Source organism: Colletes gigas, unplaced genomic scaffold (assembly GCF_013123115.1).
Source record: "Colletes gigas isolate AHSC1104 unplaced genomic scaffold, ASM1312311v1 Colletes_gigas_Sc00051, whole genome shotgun sequence".
Lineage (NCBI taxonomy): Eukaryota > Metazoa > Arthropoda > Insecta > Hymenoptera > Colletidae > Colletes > Colletes gigas.
Window position 1 is genome coordinate 634,904 of NW_025106680.1, and position 19,202 is coordinate 654,105.

Sequence of the window (19,202 nt, forward strand, 5' to 3'; positions counted from 1 at the left end):
AGGATTTCGGGGGTATGTCTATTCACCAAAAATGATTGTAATTGACCCCCGCAACCGAAAATAATTTTTCCAGAACGATTTGAAATTTTTCTTTTTTGTCGTAAAATTTCACACCTTCTCGAATTTTTTTCTCGAAAGCGCCTAGGATTTCGGGGGTATGTGTAATGACCAAAAATGATTGTAATTGACCCCCGCAACCGAACATAATTTTTCCAGAACGATTTGAAATTTTTTAATTTAATTGTTAATAACTTTTCAACGAAGCCTCAGTCAAGAAATTGATATTCTTGATTTTCGTCTTATTTTGGCCCCTAGAATCTCCCATTAAAATTTTCCCCAGGGGTGGCCAAACACCCTGTCTACAATGAATATTGAATAATTTGTGTTATCTTGTCCAAGTGTTACCATCGAACAGAGATTGACAGTATTTTATTCGTTCACGTGGAACATTTCTATAATTATAATTTTTATTGAACGTGAGACACCTCAAATGGTGTTTATTTTTATATTCATAATTTTAAATTTATATGTGAATAAGAATTTGTCATTGTGGCCCCTTTCTAACGACATCGATCGCCCGTATTTACCCACCGACGTTTCGTGTCAGCTCAAGCATAGTAAGTCGACGTTTCTCGTATTACCGATCTACGATCTCTGTTTCCATTGTGTTTTTTTCGTTCACATTCTTGTTTGTTCATGAAGAGCCCAGCATCGAATCTCGTAGCTTTTCTGTAAACGATAAAATTGGTTGAAATGTATGGAAAAAGGTTCCTTTAACCTTATCGTGCCCCCCTTATCGGTATAGAAAAGCCGTTGGTATTTGCCGAGTAACCGATAATTCAGGTTACATTTCACTCGACCCGCTGTGCTCGGACGCGGTGAGTCACGGGAATGACTCAAAGGACGGAAATTTTATTTGTCAAAAAAGCAGGCGTTTTTCGAACGCTTCTAAGTCGATATCTCCTCGTTCCCACATTCGAAATGGCTGCAGATTCGCTGACAAAATACGAGATTACAAGCTAACGCAGCGCATTCTGTAATCAAGGAACAAACATGAATTTCTCCAGCGATTAGATAATATTACGCGGGCAGAAATATGCACGCGATTCAACCGCTGGAATACACAGTTGGTCGTTACGCTTGTCTATCGATATTGTAGGTTATCTAATCGAAAAGAAAAGAGAGGAAAACGATATGATTCCGCGGGAACATTTTTAGCGTTAATAAAAAAAAAAAAACAGTTTTTTTTCCCTTTTCAGGACCAACGGAAGTCGTAAAAACTTGGAAATCGATGGATACCGGAGAGCGGCTGGAATTTTTTGTAATTTCACAATTGAGCGCACGCGCTCCGTGCCCAAAGTCCCTTATCATTCTCTTGTCCGGTGTTGAGTATTTAGATGACTGGACGGAGAACTGATAAGGGCCCGAGGGTCACAGAATCATCGTGGGACTTGGCTCGACTTATTCGACAAAGGAAATATATTTTATGTGGTTGCAATGTTTTGTAGACGTGGAACAATTTTGTTCACATTGACGAATAATAAACGATCGTGAAATACATTATTAAAAAATATTCATTGTTTAATACCTGTATATATTTACTGTAGTATATAAGTTCCAACAGAACAGGAGGGATAGAATAGAAAAGACACGATTATAAAATATTTGTTTTTACCATAATAAATAATAAAAAAAATATGTTACATGTCACACTCGCATACAAACGTATACATTCATACATAAAATGCCGCGCATATATATCTTTCTCTTAGAAAAAAATAACTTTCAACAATATTCTTTTAACAATTATGACACGACTTGTTCTCCCTCGCGATTGAGCAAAGTTTTTCAATTTTCGATAGGGTAGTTTGCTAAAAATGTGGTTCTATTGCATTTACGTTCCGGCGCTTTTCGTGTCACCTAAGTCTGTCTCGTAATTAGGGTTAATCTGAATTATTTGTTTAGTGGACTTCACTATTTTCCTCCGTGGATTTTGCATGATTAAAATCTGCTTGGCTTCCTTCGTTTCCGTTAAAAGCTGATTGACGCCCATGAGCTTGATGGCAGGCATCGTTTTGATAAATGTCGCGTTAGAAAATGAAATGCTCGTGTTGGAATCTACTTTTGGGAAGATAATCGGGTTTTTCAAAGGCGCCATACATAATTTTTTCTTCGGCACGACAGAGGCTTCTGCGGAAGAATACGATGTCGGTCGCTTCATCAAAATTCCCATTGGGGTTGTCGGATTGGCCATCAGATCCGAATTCAACGATATTACTTTGGGGCCCAGTACTATGCTACTCCCTATAAGTGTACGCGTGCATAAATACAATAGAATAAGTGAAATGACGGTTGATCGTTCTCACACCATTCGAGTACCTTTCTGCATCGCCTTCGTGACTGGGCAATCTTTGTGGGCCAATAGCAGAGTCTTCAACTTGGCGACCTCTGCTCGTAAAACCTTTATTTCCATTTGCAGGGCCACGTTCGTTTCATTCACATTCGCGACCGTCCTTTCGAGCTGTTGTATCCACGCTTTTCTTTTGGCTCTTGCCCTCATCGAACTCGCACGGTTCCGTTCAAGGATGTCTTTCTTTTTTATCTGCTCTTCCATCGTCTTGCCACGATTTTGTTTCTTCGAATTGCTAAACTCGTTTCTCCCTGAGCTGTCCTCGGTTATCAGATTTTTCAAGTCCGTACTTTTTGTTAATACTTGTTTCAATTTCTGCAATTACGTATGAGAAGATGATTTTAAAAGGATTATAACTAGAAGGTACCTCCATTAACACTTTAATGGCCGCACGTATCACGCGAAGACCGTTGTCCGTCACCATTGATATTGTAGACCAAAATGAGATACACGAAGATGCTAGGAATATTATTATACGGTTAAAAAATCAGTCTCATTACTTAATTTACACACCTCGTATGGTGAAATGGCGACCGATACAGTAAATCACGCACACGTGACAGTGGCCGTCAAAGTGTTAAGAATGTATTAGCATGTATCAAATACCATTTTTGCCAAGGATAACATTGAATCCGACTTCTCGAAATCCCCTTTTGTCGTATATTGCAAAGGAGGCTCTGTCTTTATCACAACTGTTGGATGTTTCGGTGGTTGTACGGTATTAGCGTTACTAGAACCGGAAATTGGAATTGCAGACAGCTGCATCAGTTTACCGTCGGAAGTTTTCAAAAGTAGCTGCACTTCTTCTCCATTTATTGATCTTTATAAGAGTGTATTTCACAATTAATAATCACAAATTAATTTACAAAGGTTCAGTAATTACTCACAATTGCGGAGTTGGCCGTTCTTGTAAAATCTTAGGTATTATTGGTGTGCTTGTAACTTGATGAATAATATTTTCTGTAAGCGTTTCGGTTTTCTCTGTCGTTAGTTTATCCTTCGTTAAATCTTGCTTGTTCGATACAGAGAGTTTCATGCTGCTACAGACTTCTGTGTCAACAGTGGTTCGTTCGTCTGTACTGTTTTCTGTGATCGAGATGCTGCTGGTGCATTCCTGAATGCTGTTCTCTGGCAGAATTTGATTACCGGTAGGCAGCACATCTGTTATGTGAGGAAATATATGGGGAGTGTGTAGAGTATCGTCTGTAATCCCAGCCTAAAAAAACACTTATAAACTAATCATAAATCCATTAGTAAAGTATTCGACTTTATCTTAAAATGGTTTTTACCTCCGGTACTGTAAGTGTACCAGTGTTTCCCGATTCTACTGCCCTCCTGAATGTTTCCTCGAACGGGTTCACATTTTGTAAATCTTGAAATAACCCTACTTCTTCGCAGTTTCTGATGAAACGCGTCGGAGTTGGAGTCTGATCGGCTGCAAATATTTTACAAAAACATTTATCATTTTCTATTTTTGTTATTTTAACGTCTACTTGTAAACAATAGAAATGATCCTTACCCATGAAACCAACATTCTTAGAACCATTTCCTAAGTTCAACATCATGTCGTGCTTTTTCTTATGTACAGATAACTGATCTTCGTTTGTAAAATTCTACAAAAGTAAAACAGAGTAAAAACTTGCCTTCCAACGAATAAAAATTAATAGGAGACTAAATAAAGTTAAGTCAACATTCATCCAAATTTTATTGTACTCCGAACATAAGCAAATAGTGGAAGCGATTACATATAATGAGTACTTACCATATTGCAACCTGGTGATGAACAAGTAAAAGGTTTCTCACTATCTGCCATTGTAGTTTTGTATTGCTGAAGGTCTCACAACAGTTCACGGACAGTACGTAATAAAATGAAAACAAAACTGAAGATGCACATCATAGAATGCAATGCGACAAAACCCATTCTTTCTTTGACTATCTCTGTGACAGTAATACATTCTTCACGTAAGTACTAATTATTAACAATGTTCTAAATCGATTGAAGTATAATAAGCAAAAAGTAAATGACAGCGCGAAGTTTCGAACAAATTTTGATACTATGACTTAAATCAGCTGTTTCTGTACTGCACTGACGAACATCAATGAAAAAATTACACCGAATGAACTGTTGTACAGAAGATTGCACCTCCATCTACGAAAGAACGTCCAAGTTTGTCGTGGAATAGATGGCGCTTATTTTTCGACCTCAAACCCTCTGGTGCTCTTGCCGTAGATAGCTGTGCAAATCATGTACCACAGACGACGTATACCTCAGACTAATTGTGTGTAAATGCATATAAGTTGAGAAGTTCGAATTACTCGCGATTTTGTGACTAGTTAAAGTTGTAAATAATTTGCTAATGTAAGAATTTCTGTAATTTCATTTCCTACCATAATAAGCGCTATGATTTTTTTCTATACTCTGTTGGTAACGTGGCGAGTGGCACGGAAATGATAATGAGTTGTAGAGAAATGGGCCAAAAAGACACGTTGGATTACTTGTATATCTCGTCTGTGATAACGCACAAAACAAATTTTATGAAAATGTTGGGTGAGGTTGGGAATAGGTTTGTTATAATTTTATTTCTTTTGGCATTCTGCTGCCACAGGACATCTTCGCAATGTGTACAATTAACACCTTGCTCCTGTACATTTTCCGATGGCCAGGGATATAACCTGACAGAACTCGGTAACTCAGGGTCGGCAGATAGTTTTCTTAACCTCCATATCTTTAAAACGTTGTTCCTTATTTGAAAAAAACGTTTCTTTGTAGGTTCCTTACAGCGCATTATAATAGCAATACTGTGTATTTTAATCCATGTAAGAATGTTCGACTGTCGGACAACAAGACTAGCGACTGTTACAACACATCTGTAAGAAATAACAATACAGAGGTACTTTGACCATACAAGCTTCTTTGAATTTAATTTTCATTACCTTGTTCATAGTTATGCCTCGAAACGGCCAACAAAACTGTTGTTAATCTAGGCACGATGGAAGAAACCAAAATAAAAGTACAACCTCTTGATAGTGAACCTGTTTTGACTATTCATCATAAAAATTATACAACAAAAATAAACTTACGATGTCTGAATGTAGTCAATGGTTGCTTTACGGTAGATGCTGTTGTTAATAATAATTATGTAAGTTTAATGCATTTAATATGGAGGTTAGTTTTGGATAGTTTCTCATAAGGAGACACAACGATCGTGTCACGTTGTCTTGAATATATTAAGAAATAAACTTGTTCTTGTTTCAGTATTTAACATTAATATCTCCTCATGCTTGTAAAGTACAGTTGTATGCAAAAGGCCTTTCTACCGGCTCCGTGTTGGTTATCTTGTTTATTATATTTACTGGAATATATTTTATTGGCGGAGTTATAGCCTTAAAATTATTAAGAGGAGCAACAGGTTGGGAGATGATACCCAATCACGAGTTCTGGGGAGAGCTTCCTTCGCTCATCAGGGTAAGTTCAGAAAGAACGGTGTGCATCTTGCGCCACTTAGATTCATAATGCACTAAAAATTGATATTTCTTTTTTATAGGATGGTATCACTTTTACGTTCAGCTGTTGTCGCGAGGGTAGTTACGATAGAATATAGATTTTTAATTTATTTTAAACTATATTTTCTTTCAGTATGATTTGCGTTTAATTTAACAACGTTTTTTTTTTTCAAATTCAACGTTTGATTTGAATGGATTATATTTCCTATAAATAGCAAACAGTGTACATATATAAAGAGAAATGAATGTTTACGTTTTACTTTGCTTATACTAAAATTTACGGAAAACAATGTTATCGAAAGTACTCTATTGCAGTTTTAGATTATAAAGTGATAAAAGTATTTTCTATGACACCATTTTCTTGTATTTTTGTAAAAGGAATATGTGATATTTATCGCGGCGACGCACGTATGTCGGAGGTTGTTATAAATACATAGAATTCATTACTACTTTTTATACATAAATATGTTAATGCAAATAAAAAAGGAATTAAAACAGTCAAGATTGCGCGTGCACGGCTTATGTACGTGACACCATATTATTAAATTTGTACGTAAAATTTGGCAGGGGAATGGATACCAAATATAATATTCTAATTTTGGGAATTTAATAGTTTCCAAGATATTAGGTTAATTTTAGCTGTCTTTTATTTCGTCGTCGAACGGAGGGCCACTTGCGGGCAGAGAGAGTGCAACACTATACATATTCAGGTTGGATTAGAATAATATATTAGAAACCAACACACTAGTGACCCGAAGACGTTGGTGTCGCTGAAACATTGTATCGTTTTTAGCGGGAATTTGATCGACGACGGTGCAAGGACTACAATGCAACGAAGATATTTGCGTATGTGTGTGTATATATATATATATATATAATATATTTAGGGCCTGCATATTCTTAATGTTTCTTTATTAATAGCTTGAAAACCATTTAATCTCCGAAGCTAAAACTTTATATTTGGTATCCGTTTTTTCCCCCTTCGTTTTCTTCAAATTTCATGTTGATCGGCCATGGGTGCCATTTGGAAGAATATTTCTCAAATTAATTCGACGTAGCGTACCAGTGATTTAAGGACATAATTTTTTATTATCGAGTATCTAATAATACAAAAGTATAAATACTTATATACATACATATATTTTTCGTTTTCTATACGTATTGTACGTGAAATTTGTAAATATGTTTTTAATTATATGCGACCGTAGAACGAATGTTTCAACAAAAATGAGGCATTGATCATTCTCCCCCTAACTTTATTCGAGTCGAATAATAAATAAAAGACCTGTGAACAGGGATGAGCGACGTGCTACTGATACACCGATGTTAAATATAATGATCGTGACTCGATAAATTATCTCGAGCTTCAAAATACTGAATATCTTTTCTACACATGTACATATATGAAGCAATAAGGAAAAGAAAGGTTAAGGAATATGTATACGTAGCTCGACTTTGAGCTTCGGATCGCACGTCGATGTTAGAAACTTTGGATGCCGTCGACGGTTACAGAGACTTCCTGATCAGTTTGTATAATTATCCAGCTGCCGTTGGCATTCAAGTTGTGAATATTGATGCCTTTTATCGAGAATGCATTTACGATTTGCGCCAGATCTTGAACCCCGTTCGCTCGGTACAGAGAAACATGATCCCCTAAAGGTATTCCATTGGCGAACACAGAGTCATCTAGCGAGAGCAGCAGGAGTTCGTTGTCACGGACGGTCCCTGGGTAAACGAACAAACGCATTTATAAGAACGAAGAAGAACATCGAACGAAAGAAGTTTCAAAGATTTCTTTACCTTTAATTCGGTGACCTTCCATTTGTACGAGAATTGCTTTACCGTCAGCTTTGGTGTGGCTACTCTGAAGCTCGATGCCTATTTCTCGAGCCAAGGTCAGCGCGTTGATTAAGTTCAAGCCGTTCTTGGTTTGTCTGGACAGAATTCCAACCAGAACGGCCGTGTGAACGAATGCCTTCTCCTCCATTCCGCTTCCAATCGTTTGGCTACGCACGACGACCTTCGTATTTTCCTTGGAGAGACGCGCAACCAGCTGGCCTAGCCTTTTGGACAACTCTATCCACGGTGCATTCTCATCCGTCATGGCGGCGATTAAGATCGGAGCGTTCACAATTCCAGTAACCGCGTACTCCGTTGATTTACCCGCTAATACCAGAAACTGCTGAGCTATCTCTAAAGCGACACGTGCCTGAGCTTCTGCGGTACTAGCTCCTGTTAAATAATGTTAGAGTTAGAGATATTATTGTTCCTAAATTCGAGTAGGTACTGAAATTTTTAGATGAAATTAAAATATTTAAAATCACACTAAAAAAATTATATTTAGTTACCGGGGTAAATTACAATAATTTTTGGTGAATGGACATACCCCCGAAATCCTGCGCATTTTCGAGAAAAAAATTCGAGAAGGTGTGACATTTTTCGACGAAAAAAAAAATTTCAAATCGTTCTGGAAAAATTATTTTCGGTTGCGGGAGTCAATCACAATCATTTTTGGTGAATGCACATACCCCTGAATTCCCATCCACTTTCTAGAAAAAAATTCGAGAATGTGTGAAATTTTTCAACGGGAAAAAAAATTTCAAATCGTTCTGGAAAAATTATTTTCGGTTGTGGGAGTCAATCACAATCATTTTTGGTGAATAGACATACCCTCGAAATCCTACGCATTTTCGAGAAAAAAATTCAGTACGGGCTCCACTTTAAACGTTAATAACTTTTTAACAAAGTCTCATCATATTTGGAATTGATAATTTATTAAAAAATCATTGAAAATCAAATGCTTATACTTTATGCTACGTGACCTAGATAAAACTGATCAAACAATGATTATTCTTATGTGTAAATATTGTTTGTAGAAGAGAAACTTGTTTCTATGTTTTCTATCATATTTTATAATTACGTTATTTATATGATTTGCAATAAATATTGAAATGCAATTGCCATTACTTTATTCTTTCTAAATATCATTTTTAGTTTGATTATTATGAGCTTTTTCTCTAACCATAACAAACTCGTCAAATTGGCTCGGTATTCTTCGGATAGGCACCCGTTTTTCGCTCGCCACTAAAAGGGTTAAATTAAAAAATAAAATAAATGATCGTACCGAGGTGGGGAGTGGCGACGACATTGGGATGAGCAATCAGCTCCAAGGTGACAGGATCTTTCGGCGGTTCTTGAACGAACACGTCCAAAGCGGCGCCTCCGCAGTGTCCTGATTTGAGCGAATTTAGGAGAGCTTCCTCGTCGACGATGCCTCCGCGGGCCACGTTCACGATGCGTACCCCTTTCTTACATTTTGCCAACGTCGTCGAGTTGATCAGATCTGAGCAGAAAAGTGCAAACTTAGAGAATTCAACCCACGATACCCTACGGTATCAAACAGTCGGCGCTATTCTTAGAAGAAATTCATGTTTACTTCTCGTTTGAGGTATAAGCGGCGTGTGCACGGTAATGTAGTCCGCCAGTGGCCATATCTCGTCCAGAGATAGCTTTTCGACGTTCAGCTTGACAGCGTCCTCGGCTGTCAATATCGGATCGAACGCGATCACACGCATCTCGAATGCCTGCATTCTTCTGGCTACCTCGCGACCGATCCGCCCCATTCCGAGAATGGCAAGCGTTTTGCCCGACAGCTCGAAACCGGAATACAGCTTTCTGTCCCATCTTCCCTCTTTCAGCGCCTTGGATGCCTGAGCCACGTTTCGCGCCAGAGCTGAGATGAGCGCGCACGTCAGCTCGCAGGCGCTGATGCTGTTCCCGCTGGGAGTACTGAAACGTATTCCGGTAAGATAAATATTTGGAAGATGGCATTGGAAAGAGTAAAGAAAAATTGAATAGCATTAATGTACATAGAAGTCAGTGAATACAAATTTTCAAGTTTAATCGAAATACATGATAGATACTCATTTATCAAATTGGAATAAAATTGTTCTTGTTTCTTGATTTTCTAAAAACTCAATGGCCAATTATACTATGTTTGCAGTGTTTCCAGTATCAATAATTTGAGAGTATATAGTTCACTAATAAAACAGAGATAATGTTATTAAGAGGAATAACCCAAGTTGTCGGTTCGAAAAGTAAGGTCATCTTTCGATGATTATTTTTACACTCTGATTTATCAATATCCTAAAAGTATTAATTTAATTTTAATTTCCTTTGTCGTTAGTTTATAAACTGAGTCTAAAATTTGCATTCGTTGACCAGTTAAATAGGAACTTGACGTTAATTGTGTACGAGTGTAGGACTTTTTAATTAGCCAGAATAGTACATAGCTTTGCTATCGTCCTCGAAGAAACAAATTCAAAATGTCAATGACCGGTTTATCGTGGTAAATAGATGCGTTCGCCTGTTTCGTTGATCAATGATTTTTTAGTAACTTACTTGAGAACGATGACTCCCTTCCGCGTGGCAGCTTGTAGGTCGATGTTGTCCACGCCAGTTCCAGCACGGCCGACCACGCGAAGATTAGGGCAACTGGCGAACACGTCGCTGGTAACTTTCGTTTCCGATCGAACGATCAAGGCATCGTGATTCTGTTCCCGACAAATAACAGGGCGTATTATTGGACATCTGCGCGTCTCGAAGTAAAGCGTCGAGGAGGCGCGATGATTTATTATACGATGACTCGACACGAAGTGGTACACCGATCCCCCGGTTATGTGAAACGGAATTTGGGTTCGCTCGATTTCATATAACCAGCGAAGATAACGCTTCTGTTTTATGTATCGACTTGCATGTCTCGGATTGCAGTCGAGCATAGCAATTGCAGCTCGACGAGAAGAACGAATGGGATTCATGAATAGCAAGTGAGACAGAAGAACAACAAACGAGTGTCAGTGTACCAACGTACGAGAACGATAAGACAGGCGTGTCTTTTATTAACACTTTACCGACCGATAGCTCATTTATCGGCTTTTTACCCCTTAACACCTTACCGACCGATAGCTTATTAACCGGTTGTCATGAAAATAAAAAATATTACTTGATTTAATTACCCCATAATAATAGAAAGGAGACAATACAGCAAGCACTTTCGCAAAGTTTGATTTAACGTTCTTATAAGTATAAGAAAAAGTGCATATATAGCTTAGGGTCAATTGGTACCGGTCGGTAAAGTGTTAACTAATAAGTTAACGAGGCTTTTCCAAGGAAAATGAGTTCAAACATGTGTTTTCGTTAGAATTTTTAACCCACTAGCATCATCAACCACGAATATGCCGCTAATTGTGAAAGTGGTTTAAGTATAAATGGAAAAAGCATTGAAATTTCAAATTCAATATGTTTTTAAATTCTTATTATTATGTAAAAATGTTTGCAAAATAGCAGCAAATCGAATTTATAATAAAATTCTCAGTCATTTGTTTCACGATAATCGCGTTATTCGAGAATAATTATTTTTCAATTACGTCGTCGCAGATAAATTGTACGAAATAATTTATAATCCATACCAATTTAAAGAATTTTATTTAATAATTCGAAATGGCTCGTTTTATAGATACACTATCGCAAAGTGTAATTAATATTTCCAGAAAATGGACAGGAATAAGATACCTCGTATCAATCGCGCATAATTCTCGTAAAAGTTTAGTAGAATTTCAATTACCGATCAACATTCGCAGACTATTGTTCGTTTCGTTCGAGAAATGGAAATTTTCTTAGGAAATGCTTCCTCGATATTCACGTTTTTCTCTCGGTATTTGTAACACAATTTTTTAGAGGAATTTCAAGTATTTTTGAACGCGTAACGTTTGCTTTACCGCAGACCACGCGAAGTCTGGCTAAAATACCTGGCCAGGCACGACACGAATCTCCTTTCAAGAGTCGTTCCTTTTTCTTCCCGCGATAAACGGATCTCTTAAGCCGACGACATTAACGGGGATGATTTTGTCGCTCGAATCCAGCGTAAAATTTGACACTCGAAAGCGGAAATTGCTATACACTCGGGATATTCGCCTTAAAGAGGACTCCTCTTTAAAATTCGGATTTCGTCTCGTTCCAACAAACGAATTCAGGATGCTGCTCGAGAAAAAAAATTCGATTTGGCACCGGGATCATCCTGGGCGGAGAACGTTGGAACGCTATGCAACGCAATACTCCGTTCGGGACGAAATCTTTCCGTTATAGTTCTTGCGGGATCCCGTACAGTTGCACGGATGCATGCATGCTCGCACGTATACGTGGGTAGAAAGGAAATACGACGACAGACCGACAGATAAGTACATCGACCCGCGCTGTTATTTGGTATTCGCTTTTGCCGACAAAACTGGATCGAACCGGTTAGGCTGTTCGAATGCAACCAATTAAGCTGGACGAGAGAAAAGCGAGGGGCCGGAGGAGCGAGAGTGAGAGTTTAGAGCTGAAATCGAGACATCGCGAGAGTATTGTTGTCGGGACGTTAGACGGCCACGCTGTGAAATTCCAGTCGGAATCGGAATTTCTCTGGACGACTCTTATTAAAGATGGGACTACTCGTCGAATTTCTTTTGCATTCGAACATTTCAACCGTGCACTGATTTTAATATCCATAATTCGTACGTAGTTCGTACAGATAATGAAATATTCTGTTATCGTATAATATTTTATAGGTAATATACTATGCATTAGAATATATTACAAGTAGCAGAAATATTTCAGAAGCGTTTTGGATATTCATTTGTCAGTGAAAACTATCTCATAGAATTTATTATATTTGATCGAGAAATTATCAATGTTACGAGTACAAAATATTGCTGATACAGGTATAAAAACGTTTGTGGAAACCTAAATGCAACCCCCGAGGCCTTAATTTTTCGATAGAGGATTCTTTTTTTAATAAAAGATATGAGAACGATGTTTGAGTAAGAAACGTATGGAGAAAAGACGATTTTTCAGCGCTTTCGGTTGGAAGACATCTTCGATCCTTCGTTAGTCGCGCCCTCTAAATTTCTGTTCATTGTTCTAAAGCGGAGTCGGTGTCACCTTCTTGGGTTCCTCCCCAACGGCGTGCAAGAAAACACTTTATATCGTTTCTCGTGAGTAAACATCTTTTGTTTTCTAACATTCGCGTGAAAGTTTCTCCGGTTAGATGTTTCGACAACTGTCTTTGCGATCGACAAACTTGTAGCTATTTGGAACAGATCTACGAGGAAGCTGCTGCGTACATACGCGGAAGGAATCGAGATAAAACTACCAGAAAACCCTGTTTCAAATAGGTATATGTGTCGATCGTTTAAAATTGTACGTAAGAAACTTTTATAGGATTTTATTTTATTGAAAAGGATATTCCAATCATATTTTCGTAAAAAAAAAGAAATAAAAAATGAATGTTGCCTAAGAAGAATAAAATATTATGGGATCCAATTTGAGAAACGTCGACCCAGTGAATATAGAAGATATTTTATCATTAAAATTGAAGGTGGCATAAAAATTATAGCGGAAGGTAAACGTGGAATGGCGTTGACAGTTATTTGTTTACCTGAAGCTCTTTGATGAGCTCCTCCTTGGATGACTTGTACTTGATTGTGACTGGTATACCGTGACGAACGAGTAGCTCGCCGCAGGACGAGTCCACGGGATCGCTTATGAAAACGTTCCTGATCATGGCCGACATGTTATCCTTGAACAAACAAAATCCTTGAGCCGTTTGCACGGAATAGATATCTGCAAACGATTTAGCTCGTAATCGTACGATCGCACCGATACTGTTCGTCTCTTATGGTACGTTTCTCCCAAAAGTTCGATTTGTATTTTTTATCATTTTCAAAACTGTTACTGTAATTCAACGGAGGAATAAATTGTGCAAAGAAACAAAAAGTATGTTTTAACAACAACCTAGCAAAACAAGGTATTTTTTCATTTGTAGATCATGGTGCGTGTCCACCGAGGCTAAGAAATTCTTAATTATACCGTGAGTTAAGCATACGTTCGCGTTTTTGCCTAACTGCTGCTTTCAAACATGCGGAACACACGTTTCGTAAATGTCGATTATTCAAACATAGTTAACGTCAACACGATCATTGTGACACTGAGCACACACGTCTGGTATTGTATTCCGTTCCGTACAAGTCATATTTCATTTAACCTTCGTTGCTTGCTAGTTTTTTCCATTATTTCCATACAAATTTATGGAGCGCGACTGCAACGTGTACATGCGTATTTACAATCGTGTATAAAAGTCTACTGCGAGACGTAACGCGAACGTTAAAGTTTATGAAAAATGTTTCGGCGGTGAACGGGTTGACTCATTGTTGTCTGGCTCCCAACGTCTGGCTCTCGTGGTCGAGAGAATATCTCATATTACGTAGTTCGTTCGTACAATATATTTAATGGAAACAACTTAGTTACGAATTGTTATAAAATACTCGAGTCGTTTTTAATATCAATACTGTGTAATCGAGTCTTATTCTTTTTCTAAATTATTCACATATACATAGAATCGTGTTATTTAAATAATGCCCTAACGAGAAACAAACAGTCACGAGTGCCCGGTTTAAATGAAAATGAAGAGAAAACGTAAGAATGTCACTGATAAACAAGCCGAGCAGTGTAGCAATGAATCTGGTAGAAAATCAAGACAAGTGAGGCCCATATATATTCCAGCAGAGGAATACAAGATTTCAGCATTACAAGCTTACGACGCCTCCAGTCGTCGGAGAGCAGACTGTGGAAGACGTACTCATTACGGTTTCACAGTGACGGGCGAAATTTTGTTCCTACGATAAATCACCAGTGAAAAGAACTGAATTTATTCTTGAAGTTTATTAAGTTCGTTGTCGAACGTTTCGGTTTCATAATTGAAATTTTTAGTTTTATTTCACGAGTCTCGGACGAACGGGTAACTTTAATCTTCCGTCGAGTCGAGAAGCGAATCGTAAAAGTGATCTTCGTCGGTCGATCGGTGCAATCGTGAACGAAATACGAGTTTCGTTTAAGAATCGAAGACATACCTCGTGTGTGTTCGATGTACGGTTGTATTGCGGTCGGATACACGCGACGGTCCCTTGTTACGATCGGTCTGTGGAGTTCGTACCGTTCTGATCGGCGATCCAACCGTAAACTGGATGTTCCAGTCGGTGATTTATCTTTTTATAGCGTTGTCCCCACCCGGTCGATCGGCGGTAAATCGACTCTAACGCGCGCCTCTACGGTCGCTTGTCCTTATTTACCGATCGAAACGAGCGAATTTCAAAAGATCGTTCATTGTTGCTGCCGCGTTGTTCCTTCGGATTTAGTCGCCATCGTTTTTAATTTACGCGCCGTTGAATTATTCGTCCGATCGACCGCTTTTGGTAGACGCCTTTCCGTCTTGAACTGTTTGCGTGCTTCCCATTTTCGATTCACTTTTACTTATTTATACTTTTACCTCGTCGTCGCAACTTGGAATAAATAGACCGTAATACTTACGAACTTTTAAATAAGGTTAGTGTTATTGAGAATAGTATAAAATTGCAAATGTACCATCGAACTATTTAATATTTCTGTTTTTCATTTCTTATACACGAAACACAGTGTCAAAGAAATATATGATAATCTTCGTTCATTAAATGAACGTTTATTATGTTCGTATTTCATTTCAGCCAATATCCACAAGTTATTTTTATATTTTTCTATGTGGCATTTCTTTCATTTCCATTATTTTCTCTATTTTTACACACATGTATTATATTTTATAGTTACAGCTCTGTAAACGCCATACGTTGACTGAAAAGTTCCAATAAAATGTCGCATCGCAATTAAATCGTTGTCCAAACGACTGGCCAATACGACAATAAACAAACAAAGCATACGAAGCGGGTAAAATTGAAACCAGTTAGTCTTTTGTTCTTATTTAAATGCAGTGTTTAATTTGAGTTTGAGATATTGGTTTCTCTATACCTTGCACAGCTATTTTCACTAAGAAAAAGCAACTCCAACTTTGGCAAAGACATCTTGACAACTGACCGTTAACTCGATTATAATAGTACTCGATAGTCGTTTGTATTTTGGAAACAAAAGTAATGTTTAGGTAAAATTAATAACCTGCTTTTAAAGCATTCTCATCTAGAGTTATAATACGCAAGCTCCATAATTATTTTTAATTGGAGTATAAAATGGCTCTATTTAAAACGTTACTAATAGCGGGGTCATATACATATCATATCGTCAAAAATTCTTTTACAGAAATTGCATCATTTTCTGTAATTTCAAGGAAAATGACCTCCACTGATCATCAAATATTACTCATACTTAATTAATAGTTTGCCCGTATGCCTACATAATTAGTTAAGGAAAGATAGTACGTTTATTACGTGGACATTTTAAAGGAGATTTCAGTTTAACTATGAAATTTAAAACGTTTCTGAGTACGTGTTTCTATGAGTAATTAACATGAACTCGATTATTTAGACTAAATAAATGAATTGCGAACAAAACCCAAATCGCGAAAAAATGGTTAAAAAATATATTTTGACACATTTCGCCTGTTCCAAGATTCCTGCTCCCGATTTTAATAATTGAAAACGTCGAAAACGTCCAGCCCGGTAGCTTAAAAAAATTTTCATCGCTGGTTGGAAATTAATTCGACGTTCGTGTACCAAAGTCTTCAGCCATCTTTCGGGTAGTATTTCACGTACGTCGCGATGATAAAAGAAAAAGAAACGATCGCCTTACACGCGCACGTGATGCGTTTACCGCAGATCGCAAAAATACGTATATTTTCCATTCCGGGGTCATCTTGTGTTACGATGACGCAACTTCTGCTGGGGGTCCGATTTAGCAACAACATTAATTATTACGTTGTTATCGCGACCCCTCGATTTGTTTTCTTCCTTCTCCCGTTAGTTTTTAGTTTGTCTTTTTAACCGATAAGCCGAGGAAGTTGCCAGCGTTCAAAGAATCCGCGCAGCGTCCGTCCTCATTTACGTCGTCGAACTTTGAACGTATTTCAAACATCGATGAGCCAGGACTGGGGGGACATCTTTTCGATCTATTTGTTCACAGAATAACGTAAAATACCCAAAATATTATTATTTGAATATTTAATTACTCAAATAATCAGCCACAGTAGAATTTCTACTCATAGCACTGCTTATAAATTTGTAGATTGCTTACAGATGATTTAAAAATTGTCATTTATTTCTTTGAAATTACAATACAGAGTTTCATTTTAAGAAAATAGAGGTGATCTTGAAATTATCGGAGCACTTACACTTATACATTTTTTATCTGAATAATGCAATAATATATTATTAACACTAGATTTACGGGCATTGACAGCACATATATTTATTGATACCTTTCATGTTGACGATTACTTTAAAATACGATTTTTCTTTTAATTAGGATATATATTCATGCCGTTGCATCAATCAAATTCAACATAAGTTGTTAAAAAATAATATTTACGCGTTCTGCAATTTTAAATATGGAATCTGACATCCGTCAAATTGACGGCTTCCGTAAATCTAGTGTTAATATATAGTAATGTTGGAGCAGTGATATTCGGGTAGTAATATTCGAATATCGATATTCAAACTTAGCATGCGAATATTTATCAAATATTCGAATCATAAACGCTTTTATGCCCCCAGCAGAGACACGGATTATCTTATCTGTGTGGAAAATAACTTACTTAAAATAAGTAATTCAGTAATAGTAAAAAAAACATCGTGAACACGAGCGATTCAATTTTCTATGCTATCACGTTGCCATTTTTAAATCATCTTAATGGAATAATAATATTTCTTTTGCTCAACGGTCTTTAATGGAATAATGAAAAAATAAATGTACATTTTTGGCTATGAAACAAATTAACTAAATAAAATATAAATAAGAACATGTATAAAATTTTAGTTTCAGATCGTCCTGCAAGCAAGTTGTTCGTATGAATACCTGCAGTTAAATATAGTACAAAAATTGCGACCATAAATGAGCACGCTGCTGATATCTTTAAATCCGTGTTTACTTCTTTCGATGTTTCTTGTTCCCTGAAAACTGAAAATGTTTCTCCATAAATATCAGCGAATAGCTTGACCAGATCTCTAGCCTCGACGTTAACGAAGGTCGTGGAAGCGATGGAATCCCGTTTGTAGATATATCTACCGAACCTAATTTGATTAATTGCACCTCTCCTCTGTTCCGTACACATCAGGGAATTGGATCTGCAATTTATAAAGTAAAATATCTATTAAAAAATTATAAATAAAATATAGTTGCGCCCATCTGTTTGTCGAAAGCATTCGTGACATAATTTGTTGGGAACGAAATTGTTAATTTTTTTCGTTGCATACAAATACGCAGACGCAATTGAAAAACATTGCCGTCAGAATGGATTTCAAAGTTGGTGAAGCTGCTGAATAAAAGATAAACCATTTATTCGTCATTCGTTAAATATAAACTAGAATTTTTATCACCGAACGAACAAATAAAAATTTAATTCGTTGCATTTGTTATGATTCGAAGAAAAATTTGCTCACCTCTGTCTAAAGGTCTTCGAAGGAATTAAATTGTATATCAGATATATTGCACGAACATAGGTAAATTAGACCTGGAAGGAATGCGAGTCATATCGAGCTAGTTAGCCTTTGTTCAAGATTAATCGACATTGTTGTACACGTTGTATGTACATACCAGAGTTTCCCTGTCTGTAAATAAATAAGTAAATAACTTTATTGAATTTCTGAGAGTCCACGTTTGCCCAAAAAGATAAAACGATTAAGCACACGCACGTGCCGCGATATAAAGTTGTCACGTTTTCATTACTGCGTACCGGTCAGCTCAATAAAATATCTTTGGTTGGTTGTCAGAGGCAAGAAATTATTCGATCGACAGGACGATTCGTTTCACACCCGTTAGCGTAACGAGTTTGCCTCCTCCGAGCAACGTTTCGAACTTAATGTATTTTTATTCAAATATTTCTGTCTATTGCGGCGTTTCGTAAGATGGCTCGCCCCGTTTCGTATCTTGCACGCGTTACGAAATTTTTCCCCACAACGGGCATTAATATCGCACGATAGACGATTCGTCGAAGCATAGATGCAAACATCTTGTCGAGTAGCTATCGGTTCGGTTTCTGATAAAACTGTGAAGCTGGAACACAGACGAGACGGCGAACCGGAATTAACCGGTTATTCGACTGTGAACTCGGGACCCTCGTTTGATAGCATTCGGAAGAAACAAGAAACGTTGATAAAGCTCGCATGATGTGATCGGGAACGAGGATGAGGGAGTCGAATAGAATGGGAGAAGGGAAATAAAGTCTACACATTTGGACATTATCTTGGCTTAAAAATTCACGACTTTGAAAGAAGCA

General features: G+C 37.4%; 3 protein-coding genes across 3 annotated transcripts; 1 reads left to right on the forward strand and 2 right to left on the reverse strand.

Moving 5' to 3' along the window:
- Positions 1 to 1,751: 1,751 nt before the first annotated feature.
- On the reverse strand, positions 1,752 to 4,492 carry LOC122403408 (cyclic AMP-dependent transcription factor ATF-7). Its single transcript, XM_043406914.1, has 7 exons — positions 4,173 to 4,492; positions 3,930 to 4,023; positions 3,700 to 3,845; positions 3,298 to 3,626; positions 3,017 to 3,230; positions 2,380 to 2,725; positions 1,752 to 2,304 (listed from the first exon to the last, which is right to left on the reverse strand). Exons 1-7 carry the CDS (start codon positions 4,221 to 4,223, stop codon positions 1,895 to 1,897), a joined length of 1,590 nt encoding a protein of 529 aa, XP_043262849.1. The 5' UTR covers positions 4,224 to 4,492; the 3' UTR covers positions 1,752 to 1,894.
- A 383-nt stretch (positions 4,493 to 4,875) lies between these two features.
- LOC122403410 lies at positions 4,876 to 7,054 on the forward strand. The gene is made up of 5 exons (XM_043406916.1): positions 4,876 to 5,106; positions 5,181 to 5,280; positions 5,356 to 5,550; positions 5,667 to 5,876; positions 5,956 to 7,054. The coding sequence occupies exons 1-5, from the start codon at positions 4,880 to 4,882 to the stop codon at positions 6,010 to 6,012; spliced, it is 789 nt and encodes a 262-aa protein (XP_043262851.1). The 5' UTR covers positions 4,876 to 4,879; the 3' UTR covers positions 6,013 to 7,054.
- A 52-nt stretch (positions 7,055 to 7,106) lies between these two features.
- On the reverse strand, positions 7,107 to 14,963 carry LOC122403409 (hydroxypyruvate reductase). The gene is made up of 7 exons (XM_043406915.1): positions 14,860 to 14,963; positions 13,389 to 13,529; positions 10,316 to 10,467; positions 9,351 to 9,703; positions 9,039 to 9,257; positions 7,715 to 8,146; positions 7,107 to 7,639 (listed from the first exon to the last, which is right to left on the reverse strand). Exons 2-7 carry the CDS (start codon positions 13,521 to 13,523, stop codon positions 7,395 to 7,397), a joined length of 1,536 nt encoding a protein of 511 aa, XP_043262850.1. The 5' UTR covers positions 13,524 to 13,529; positions 14,860 to 14,963; the 3' UTR covers positions 7,107 to 7,394.
- Between the last annotated feature and the right edge of the window lie 4,239 nt (positions 14,964 to 19,202).